General features: G+C 46.7%; 1 protein-coding gene across 1 annotated transcript; it reads left to right on the top strand.

Moving 5' to 3' along the window:
* Positions 1–1,065: 1,065 nt before the first annotated feature.
* LOC119276241 (ABC transporter G family member 36) lies at positions 1,066–8,427 on the top strand. Its single transcript, XM_037557269.1, has 21 exons — positions 1,066–1,596; positions 1,692–1,812; positions 1,894–1,982; positions 2,170–2,414; positions 2,542–2,618; positions 2,736–2,789; positions 2,887–2,977; positions 3,078–3,379; positions 3,462–3,743; positions 3,839–4,155; positions 4,254–4,414; positions 4,499–4,765; positions 4,854–5,104; positions 5,190–5,522; positions 5,597–5,887; positions 6,058–6,141; positions 6,222–6,355; positions 6,903–7,130; positions 7,213–7,384; positions 7,494–7,748; positions 7,843–8,427. The coding sequence occupies exons 1-21, from the start codon at positions 1,244–1,246 to the stop codon at positions 8,098–8,100; spliced, it is 4,365 nt and encodes a 1,454-aa protein (XP_037413166.1). The 5' UTR covers positions 1,066–1,243; the 3' UTR covers positions 8,101–8,427.
* The last annotated feature ends 3,532 nt before the right edge of the window (positions 8,428–11,959 follow it).

Genomic DNA, 11,959 nt, shown 5'->3' with positions numbered 1-11,959 from the left:
GAGCATCTAGAACTAAAAATTTGCTCAAGACCTAAAATGTAAATTTGGGATTTTTGGCCCAAAAAACGACTCCAACAATGCATCTAAAAGTGATGCATGGGGATAAAAATTGTTTTGGTGGCCATCTAGATTTTTCTACCCAGTACCAATATTTGAGTCCTTACTACACGTCCAAAAATACCAACAAAGTACCGCAACCCAACCATCGCGGCGTTTTCACCGCCACTGTACCGGCCCACCCTACGTTAGCGCCAGCCGATCACCGACCCCCACGACGGCCGCTGAGTTTGCGACGCCACCGCCCAGTCCCGTCGAGCCCCCGCTGACGCTCGATTTCGGCCAGCCATCACCGGATCAGCGCACCCCCCCCCCCACACACATTCTAGGCAACACACAATTTGTGAATGACGCCATGGATATGCTTTTATTGAATAATAACTAATATCACATGAAGGCCTCTTTGGTTCATATGATAGTAATAGAAAAATCATAAAAAGTAAAAATGACATGTATCTCACCCCGCAAAAAAAAGAAAAAGACATGTATCTCAATTTTTATAGGGAAAGAGGTCTCATTTGATGCATAGGTAAGAATTTTCCATTGAGTATAGCCTAATGTTTTTTTCATTTGAAATGTAAAGGATTGGTTTCTACTCACATAGAAATAGAAATTTATTCCTGCGAACCAAAGGGCGCCAGAGAAAATCTTCCTTATAGAATTCCTATTAATTTCCTACTATAAACAAAGGAGGCCGAAAATAGAGTGGACGGAGGGGGGAAAGCTGGGAAATTAATACTTGCGAGTTTAATCAAGCCCGCCTTCCCGCAGGTAATGCTGGCGAAATAAATGCTGGCTCGCCAATCCTCCGCGGAAGGACACGCCCTTCTAGAGGACTGCGGGCCCTAGTCCAGCCTCGGAGTACGGACTAGGCTTCTAGAAGCGACAAGATGCCGCACAGTAGAAATGGACGGGGATTTCCGTGGTAACCAAGCCGTCTCCCGTGTTCTCACTTTCCTCGCTTCCCAACTCTGACTCGCAAGCGCAAGCCAAGCCACCACCTTCTTCCCTCCCCCGTTCCGTCCCAAGGGACTCCCACGCCCTACAAAACCCCCGTCCTCCCAGCTTCCCTCCCAGCACCAGCAGCAGTCCCACCTCACCCGAATAAGCATAAACGCGCCTGAAAGGCTTGAAACACAACCGAAAAGCCCTTGGAAATCACGCCGACGGTGGGGGGCTAGGGGAGATGGACGCGACGGCGGAAATCCACAAGGTCGCCAGCATGCGGCGCGACAGCGGCTCCATATGGCGGCGCGGCGACGACGTGTTCTCGCGATCGTCCAGGGACGAGGACGACGAGGAGGCGCTGCGCTGGGCCGCGCTCGAGAAGCTGCCCACCTACGACCGCGTCCGCCGTGCCATCCTCCCGCCTCTCGACGGCGGCGAGGGCGCGGCCCCCGGAGCGGCGGCGGGGAAGGGGGTCGTGGACGTGCACGGCCTCGGGCCGCGCGAGCGCCGGGCTCTCCTCGAGCGCCTCGTGCGCGTCGCCGACGAGGACAACGAGCGCTTCCTGCTCAAGCTCAAGGACCGCCTCGAACGGTGCGTGCGTGCTACTACTCGTTTCCGTTTCCTGGGCGGAGCTCGTCGCCATGCCTGCCGGGTGTTTGATGATTTGTGCGTGTTTGGTTGCGCAGGGTTGGGATTGAAATGCCGACGATCGAGGTGCGGTTCGAGCACCTGGTGGCGGAGGCGGAGGTCCGGGTCGGCAACAGCGGCCTCCCCACCGTCCTCAACTCCATCACCAACACGCTCGAGGTGATCATCGCACCAACACGTTTGTGTCTCTGCGTGTCAGTGGAAGAGATCATTGATTTGTTTTGGTTGTGCTTGGTGCAGGAAGCGGCGAACGCGCTGCGCATACTCCCCAACAGGAAGCGGACCATGCCCATCCTCCACGACGTCAGTGGCATCATCAAGCCCCGCAGGTAGTCAAAAGATCTCTCTTGCCTTTTGGCCACAGAAAACATGCGATGCTCATGCTCATGCTCTGCTTGCCTGCGGAGTACACTTGTCACCTGTTTGAACATTGAACTTGTAGACTTTGACCCAGGTCTTTTGGAGCTCGGTTTCATTCATCGCTCCTTCCACCTCACGCTCTTTTCGTTCGCGCAGGATGACACTCCTGTTGGGCCCACCTGGGTCAGGCAAGACCACCTTGCTGCTTGCCTTGGCCGGGAGGCTCGACAAAGACCTCAAGGTCTCAGGCAATGTTACCTATAACGGGCACGGGATGGAGGAGTTTGTGCCGGAGAGGACGGCGGCGTACATAAGCCAGCACGACCTCCACATAGGGGAGATGACCGTGAGGGAGACACTCGCCTTCTCCGCACGCTGCCAGGGTGTTGGCACTCGCTTTGGTACCATTCTCTGCAACTGTCACATGCACTTGCTCATGCATTCATTTCTGCTGTTTTCATATTCTGTGGGATTGGCTTAGTTTGCTTGAGATATGCTTATCAAGCTTCCTTTTTGTTACATTGCCAGATATGCTGACTGAGTTGTCGAGGCGAGAGAAGGCCGCAAATATCAAGCCAGATGCTGATATTGATGCATTTATGAAGGCAAGACTTGCAAATCCGAAATAAACCAAGAATATTTCGGTGGTTTCTGTGTGTTCTTCATGATATCTAATCTGAAATGAAGACTTCATGTTTTTTTTTTCTGTTTATCTTCATTAGGCGTCTTCAATGGGAGGTCTGGAGGCCAATGTGAACACAGACTATGTACTGAAGGTAGTACATGAAACTTTGAGCTACAGCTACGAGTAACTTCAGATTGAATTACCCAAATCTGTCTTGCTCACCGTTTGGACAATGCTACATTCTACAGATATTAGGACTAGAGATTTGTGCAGACACGATGGTTGGGGACGAGATGCTGAGGGGCATCTCTGGTGGACAACGGAAGCGTGTTACAACTGGTAAAAAAAATAGAACTCCAGCTCCATTTCAGTATGTATGTCAACGTCAGCTATTAAGTAAACAATTACATGAATAAGCTTACGTTGATATGTCCTGTAGGTGAGATGCTGGTTGGGCCGGCCAAGGCGCTCTTCATGGACGAGATCTCAACTGGGCTCGACAGCTCAACTACATTCCAGATTGTAAACTCACTCAGGCAATCTGTGCACATCCTTGGTGGCACAGCCGTCATCTCCCTGCTGCAGCCAGCCCCTGAAACGTACAACTTATTCGATGACATCATCCTCCTCTCTGATGGCCAAGTCGTGTACCAGGGCCCTCGTGACGACGTGCTTGAATTCTTCGAGTCTGTGGGGTTCAAGTGTCCTGAAAGGAAGGGCGTCGCCGACTTCTTGCAAGAGGTACTTATATTGCCATTGCCACCACCCATGTACTGAATGGGTGCTTTTATTAAAGATGTGTCTCTGTGCGATTAATGGATAGGTGACTTCGAAGAAAGATCAAAAGCAATACTGGGCGCGGGGTGATGAGTCCTACCAGTTCGTGCCGGTTAAGGACTTTGTGCGTGCATTCCAGTCATTCCACACCGGGAGAGCTATAAGAAAGGAGCTCGCTGTGCCATTCGACAAGAGCAAGAGCCATCCAGCAGCATTGACAACTACGAGGTATGGTGTGAGTGGCACGGAGCTGCTAAAGGCAAACATTGACAGGGAGATCCTCCTCATGAAGAGGAACTCTTTCGTCTACATGTTTAGAACCTTCCAGGTAATTGCCATTAGTACAAACAAATATATTGGTTGGTATAATGGAATGAGAAGCAACATACGCATGACGGATTCCCTCATATTCTGGCATTACAGCTGATCCTCATGTCATTTATTGCAATGATGCTCTTCTTCCGTACAAAGATGAAGCGCGACTCGGTGACAAATGGGGGCATCTACATGGGGGCACTCTTCTTTGGTGTGCTCATGATCATGTTCAATGGCTTCTCTGAGCTTGCACTCACCGTCTTTAAGCTACCTGTGTTCTTCAAGCAGAGGGACCTCCTTTTCTACCCAGCATGGGCCTACACAATACCCTCATGGATCCTCAAGATCCCAATAACATTTATTGAGGTTGGCGGTTATGTTTTCATAACATACTATGTCATGGGGTTCGACCCAAATGTAGGCAGGTGAGATTGATGGGGATTCCCTTTTTGGTTAACAACTGCGCATCTTGTTTTGATGCTGTTCGGAAATGTTCTGACAGTACCTGCTATCCATCAACCAGGTTCTTCAAGCAATATCTTCTTATGTTAGCAATCAATCAGATGGCGGCATCACTCTTCCGATTCATTGGTGGAGCAGCAAGGAACATGATTGTTGCGAATGTCTTTGCATCATTCATGTTGCTCATTTTTATGGTATTGGGCGGATTCATTCTAGTAAGAGGTAAATATTCATCCTTCTTGCCTAATAGTCCTTGGCAATACAGATTTTTTTCATATGTAAGCCTTCCTTCTTTTGAACTTGCAGAAAAAGTGAAGAAATGGTGGATTTGGGGCTACTGGATCTCCCCACTAATGTATGCACAGAATGCCATCTCAGTGAATGAGTTCTTCGGTCACAGCTGGGATAAAATATTGAATAGCACGGCCTCAAACGAGACCCTTGGAGTGCAAGTCCTGAAGTATCGCGGAGTGTTTCCAGAAGCAAAGTGGTACTGGATCGGTTTGGGTGCAATGCTCGGGTACACTTTGTTGTTCAATGCTCTCTTCACTCTTGCCCTTACATACCTGAAGGGTGAGTACATGCAGAACTAGTTTGATCATTTTTCGTGGATTTGGTTATTATCTATTCCTGAGAACGGTTTCATCTTGGGGTTTTCCAGCATACGGTAACTCCCGTTCGTCGGTATCTGAAGACGAACTGAAGGAGAAGCATGCCAACCTGAACGGTGAGGTTCTGGACAATGATCGCCTGGAATCACCAAGCAATGATGGGCCGATACGAATGAACACTGGAAATGACTCAGCAATAGTCAAAGAGAATTCTAGCCCCATGCAAAGGGGAATGGTGCTTCCATTTCTCCCGCTTTCACTCACGTTTGACAACATCAGATACTCTGTTGACATGCCACCGGTAATTGATAAAAAAATGCTTCTGTTACAGTATCATCGTAGGTCATTGCCGTAGATCCTAACCATGAGTACGAAATTTGTTTCAGGAAATGAAAGCACAAGGCGTAGTTGAAGACCGATTGGAGCTCCTCAAAGGTGTTAGTGGATCTTTCAGGCCAGGGGTACTGACTGCCCTGATGGGTGTCAGTGGTGCTGGCAAGACTACTCTGATGGATGTGTTGGCAGGGAGAAAGACAGGTGGGTACATTCAAGGAAACATCAGCATTTCAGGATACCCGAAGAAACAAGAGACCTTTGCACGCGTATCAGGATACTGCGAACAGAATGATATCCACTCTCCGCAGGTGACAGTCTATGAGTCGCTGCTTTTCTCAGCGTGGCTCCGTCTCCCCGAGGATGTTGATTCAAACAAAAGAAGGGTCAGTCAACCGAAATAGCAATTATTAGCTTTAGTTAATACACGATCGACTGTTTCTTACCTCTGTGTATGCAGGTGTTCATCGAGGAGGTGATGGAGCTTGTGGAGCTCAAGCCTCTGAAAGATGCATTGGTTGGTCTACCGGGAGTGAATGGTCTGTCAACTGAACAGAGGAAGAGGCTGACCATTGCTGTAGAGCTCGTTGCTAATCCTTCTATCATTTTCATGGATGAGCCAACCTCCGGACTTGATGCCCGAGCAGCTGCAATCGTGATGAGGACAGTGAGGAACACTGTTGATACTGGTAGAACTGTGGTTTGCACGATTCATCAACCTAGCATTGACATATTTGAAGCATTTGATGAGGTGAGTGAGATTTCACAGCGGAGATTTCTACCAGCTTTCCTGTGGACATTCTGTACTGTAGAAGTGTGATCTGCACGATTCATTAGCCTGGCTTGACCGCTTGATTATGGCTGGTTGTCCAAACCTTGAATTATGCCCTGAGATCTAAACTTCCTGATCAATGCTTGCAGCTATTCCTGATGAAGCGAGGTGGAGAAGAGATCTATGCTGGTCCATTGGGCCATCATTCTGCAGACTTAATCAATTACTACGAGGTAAACCAATGTTACAAGAATTTGAATATTGCCCTAATCTAATTTGCTTACTGATAAGCCCATGGTTTTGTTTTGCTCAGGGCATTCATGGGGTCAGCAAAATTAAAGATGGCTACAATCCGGCAACATGGATGTTGGAAGTGACAACGATCGGTCAAGAACAGATGCTAGGGATTGATTTCAGTGACATATACAAGAAATCTGAACTCTACCAGTGAGTAACTTACTTGCCATCCTAGACATAGTCATTTGGAATCACATTAGATGGTCAAGGAAACATAGTTACTTTAAGTATGCTACAGATAAAGTAACTTGGCATACTACAGATAAATAGGTACGTACTAGATTTAGGCCCTGTTCGGAACTTCCCCACTCCGCGGAGTTGGGGGAGCTGGGTTTTGGCAGCTCGGGCAAATTAGGCTAAAGTGTGGTCCGCTCCGGGAGCGGAGTTAAAGGAGTGGAGAGAAACCGAACGCAGCCTTATTTATATGGTATGTCAAAACCTTAGAAGTTTGCTACAGGTAACTGAGCATACTAATACAACTAAGATATGATAACAAACTGAAGGACTACCCGGTTGTAACATACTAATGCTCTTTGACTTGGACTTAGATTTGCAAAGGCAGACTTCCAATAGGCCAGCTTTTTTTTCTGAAACGGTTTTTTCTTCTTCTAAGTGGACAATAGGCCAGCTTTCCTTTCTCCAATGCATTTTTGCTATGGCAGATGTAGATGTAATATTGGTATGTTACCTTTTGCAGGAGAAACAAGGCATTGATAAAGGAACTAAGCCGACCCGTGCCGGGTTCAACTGATCTGTATTTCCCTACCCAGTACTCGCAGTCTTCGGTCACACAATGCATGGCTTGCCTGTGGAAGCAGAACCTGTCATACTGGAGGAACCCTCCTTACAATGCCGTTAGGTTCCTTTTCACTACTGTGATTGCTCTCCTCTTCGGCACCATCTTCTGGGACCTTGGTGGCAAAATGTATGTCATGACACACACATCCTATATAGCAAGCAAGCAGCCAAGCTTTGAAACTTTATTTATCTCTTGCTTCTTATTCCAGGAGCCAGTCACAAGACTTGTTCAACGCCATGGGGTCAATGTATGCTGCAGTGCTGTTCATCGGTATTATGAACTGTACTTCGGTTCAACCAGTGGTGGCTGTGGAGAGGACAGTCTTTTACCGTGAAAGAGCAGCCGGCATGTACTCAGCATTCCCGTACGCATTTGGCCAGGTGAAAGTTGTTCTCCTATTATTCAAAGTTCCAGGTGCTCATGCTCTAAGCTGGTGGTTGCATTACTGAGAGTCAGAGTCTGATTAGTGTTAAAACTTCTCTATTGCAGGTTGTCATTGAACTCCCATACACACTTGCTCAGGCTACCGTATACGGAGTCATAGTTTACTCGATGATTGGGTTTGAGTGGACAGCTCCTAAATTCTTCTGGTACCTCTTCTTCATGTACTTCACGCTGCTCTACTTCACATTCTACGGCATGATGGCTGTTGGCTTGACACCCAACTACCACATCGCCTCAATCGTCTCGTCAGCATTCTACGCCATCTGGAATCTCTTCTCAGGTTTCATCATCCCCCGACCAGTAAGTGCCATCACCTTTGGCAGTCCACGTCTACTCCTTTTTTCAGCATTTCGTAGCTTAACTATTCCCCGTTTTACCATGAAACAATGTGCAGAAAGTTCCAATCTGGTGGAGATGGTATTGCTGGGTATGCCCCGTAGCGTGGACACTGTACGGGCTGGTTGTCTCACAGTTCGGCGATGTCACAACGCCGATGGAGGACGGCACTCCCGTGAAAGACTTTATAGAGGGCTACTTCGACTTCAAGCACAGCTGGTTAGGTTATGTTGCTACGGTGGTTGTGGCGTTCGCGGTGCTGTTTGCCTTCTTGTTCGGTTTTGCCATCATGAAGCTCAACTTCCAGAAGAGGTAGATGATGACGATATGAGGCATGTTCTAAAAAGAAATGCATTAGTTGCCCGCAAATATGAATCGATGTGTACATATCATTTGACCACATGGAATGTTTAGGTCCATTAGTTATCTTGTCCTGGTACTCCCTCCGTCCGAAAATACTTGTCATCAAAATGAATAAAAGGGGATGTATCTAGATGTATTTTAGTTCTAAATACATCCTTTTTCGTCCATTTTGATGACAAGTATTTTCGGACGGAAGGAGTACATCATAGAGGTCTATCTTTTGGAAACATTTTGCACCGCACGAATGCTTGTTTTAGTAAACAGAATATATTAATATCAAGACGATATCAAGTACACCTGGCTTCTGCAACAACTCAATACCACGAGCAACTTGAGACATTGATGATGCACACATCCAAATTATTACTACTCTATCTATCTACTACCCCTATAAAAGGAAGAAAGGGCGGAGAACCAAATCATCATATCCATTCGAAAAAAGTTCATATAACCCCCGCAACTATCAATTTTGGGCCACATTACCCCCCCACGTCTAGAACCGGGATCTTAATCCCTTGAGCTTTCACAAACAAGTCAAAACACCCCCTGCGGCCCATTTTAGTGGTTTCAGAGGGCGGTTTTGCCAACGTGGTGCCTGACGCGTGGGACCGGCATGCCAGGTAGGATCTGGGAGGGTTGGGTGCGGTGTAAATCCTCCCTTGCGCCTCGAACCGGTTCGACCCAGCCAGCCTCTTCGTCTGCTTCGACCCCCAGCCTCTTCGTCTTCGCCGCCCCCTCAGTTCTCTCTCCCCGACGACGATGGCGGCAGGAGGGACGGCGATCGGCGACATGAACTGAGCGCCCCGAGCCGACGGCACGTGCAGGTTTGTAAACGCATCTGATTTTGTCTGAGAAGTGAACCACCATGTGTTCGATTTCTCTGTTCTAGTTAGGGTTTTGGGGGTTTTGGGGGATTTCAAAATCAACCCAGATGGTCGTCTTCTTGTTGTTTTCATGCATTCAGCGGTCCATGTGGTTAGTGCGGTCGTGCTGGATAGCCATGGTTTAGGGTTCGTTGATTTATGGCTGATTCGGTTTGAACTGAACTGAAAGGGGGGATTTTGATTCAGAGATATTTTTTTTCATAGGTTTGAGCCATGGATCCGCTGGACTATCTCTGCATCAGGTTTCATTTCAGAGGACAATTTGAACATGATGGAACAGAGTGGCAGTATGTGAATGGAAGTCAAGGCCTTTCAATAGTACAGCACCACAAAATTAGCCTTGAAGAACTGAAGAAAAAACTTGCAGAGCATGTGCCTTGTTCAGATAAGCAACTGCAGGAAACAAATTTACATTGGAAGTTCCCTGGGATGATTAGAGATGGCCAAATGAATAGTGCCCTGGTGATGTTGCATGACAAAAAATCTGTCCTGGAGATGGCCAAACATGTCACTGATGCAGGGGTCATGGACATTTATGCTAACATTCCTGATGATTTTGTAGCACAAGAAGCTAGTGAATGGGAGGAAGAATATGCAGTAGATATAGGGGAAGGTAGTTGTGATGTTGATTCAGAGGAGGAGATGCACCAAGTGCCAGAACAGGAGCAGCAGCAAGTTTCAGAGGATAATAGACAACAGGAAAGACAGGAGATGCATCAAATGGCATATAATTTAGAGGAGGAGGAGATGCACCAAGTGCCAGAACAGGAGCAGCGGCAAGAACACCAACCAGATTGGCAGTGGTCAAACAATTTCTACCAGTCAGCCAGTAATCGTAAGTTACCAGTTAACAAAGGTCCCATACAAAATCATGACAGAGGAAAATCAGTTCAAAATGAGGATAGTGGTATTGATAGTTCAACATCTGATAGTGACTATGTTGTCCCTCCAGCAGAGAGTAATAGTTCAGCATCTGATGATGAAGTGTTGGAGTTGAGAAAATATGCAAAAGAGTTGAAGCAGAAAGTGAGAAAGAAGATGCTGAGAGAAGATGAGGGGAAATCTTGCAAAGTGCCTGATGATTTTGTTGTGCCTAAAACAGGTAAGCTAGATGATTCAGATGGAGAAGGCACACCCCATTTTGATAGTGATGATGATCTGTCATATGATGAGGGCAGTGATGGAGAGGTCACTGAAGTGAGGAGGAGGAAGACAACACACAGAGTGTTTGATGGCACTAGTGAGAAACCTGAATTTGCTGTTGGAATGGCATTCACTGACAGTAGGGAATTCAAGCAGGCTTTGGTTAAATATGGGCTAGTTAATTTCCACCACCTAAGATTCCCTAAAGATGAGAAGAAGAGGGTCAGTGCACAGTGCTCTTGGCCTGGATGTCCTTGGAGCATCTATGGATCAATTAGCAGCAGGTCTGATTGGCTACAAGTTGTGAGGTACAACAATGAGCACACATGCATTCCTAGGAGGGACAACAAGCTGGTTACTAGCACAGTTATTGCAAAAAAATATTTCAGGCAGATTAGGGACAATCCTACTTGGAGGGTGGAGAAAATGCAAGAGGCAGTACTTGAGGATTTGCTAGCTAATGTGAATCTCTCAAAGTGCAAAAGGGCTAAAAAGCTTGTCATGGCAAAGCTCACTGATATGACCAATGGTGAGTACTCTAGAGTGTTTGACTACCACCTAGAATTAGTTAGAAGCAATCCAGAGAGCACTGTAGCTGTTTGTTTAGATCCAGACATTCATGACAAGCCAGTCTTTCAGAGAATGTATGTGTGCCTTGAGGGTTGCAAAAAAGGGTTTCTAGCTGGATGCAGAAGAGTGGTGGGATTAGATGGCTGCTTTCTGAAAGGGGCAGTAACAGGGCAAATTTTGTCTGCTATTGGCAGAGATGCTAATAATCAGATGTACCCACTTGCTTGGGCCATAGTTGAGGTTGAAAGCTATGAGTCATGGTATTGGTTTCTCTCACTTCTCCAAAAGGACCTGCAGATAAGCAATCATGGTGATGGATGGGTTTTCTTATCTGATCAACAGAAGGTATGTGCTGAATGTTTTCATATGTTCATGGTAGGTAGAGTCATGTTAGCTGGGCTCTTTATGGTCGACTCATCAGCCTCGACTGTACATGCATGTCAGGTAGAGTCATGTTAGGTGGGCTCTTTATGGTCGATTATGGTCGACTCATTGTTCGTCTTCTCATTGCTATTAAACTGTAGGGTCTTATCAGGTCTGTTAATGAAATTATTCCTGAAGCGGAGCACAGAATGTGTGCCAGACATATATATGCAAATTGGAGGAAGCAACATAGGGAGAAGAAATTGCAGAAAATGTTTTGGGCATGTGCCAAGTCCTCTGATAGGAGTCAGTTCAACTACAACAAAGCCAAATTAGCACAGAAAAGTCCAGAAGGAGCTAGAGATATTATGAACACTGCACCAAAACACTGGAGTAGAGCATACTTCAGACTAGGCTCATGGTGTGATTCAGTTGAGAATAATATGTGTGAATCATTCAACAATGCAATTATGAGGTCAAGGTTTTACCCTGTCATCACATCACATGAGATCATTAGAAAGAAGGTGATGGCACGGATACAAGAAAACAGGGGCAAATCAGCAACATGGAGTGGAACCATTTGCCCAAACATTTTCAAGAAGTTGAAGTTGAACATCAAGAGGTCAGCTAATTGCCAGGTGCTTTGGAATGGAAAAGAAGGTTTTGAAGTACAAGAAGGAGAACATAGGAGGTACACAGTCAACTTGGAAAAGTGGCAGTGCTCTTGCAGATACTGGGAACTATCAGGTTTGCCTTGCAGCCATGCCATAAGTGCAATCTACACTTGTGGCAAAAAGATAGATGATTTCATTGCACCATGCTATCTTATCAGTGAGTACAACAAGATATATG

This window comes from Triticum dicoccoides, chromosome 3B (assembly GCF_002162155.2).
Source record: "Triticum dicoccoides isolate Atlit2015 ecotype Zavitan chromosome 3B, WEW_v2.0, whole genome shotgun sequence".
NCBI lineage: Eukaryota > Viridiplantae > Streptophyta > Magnoliopsida > Poales > Poaceae > Triticum > Triticum dicoccoides.
This window is presented reverse-complemented; position numbering and strand designations above follow the sequence as displayed.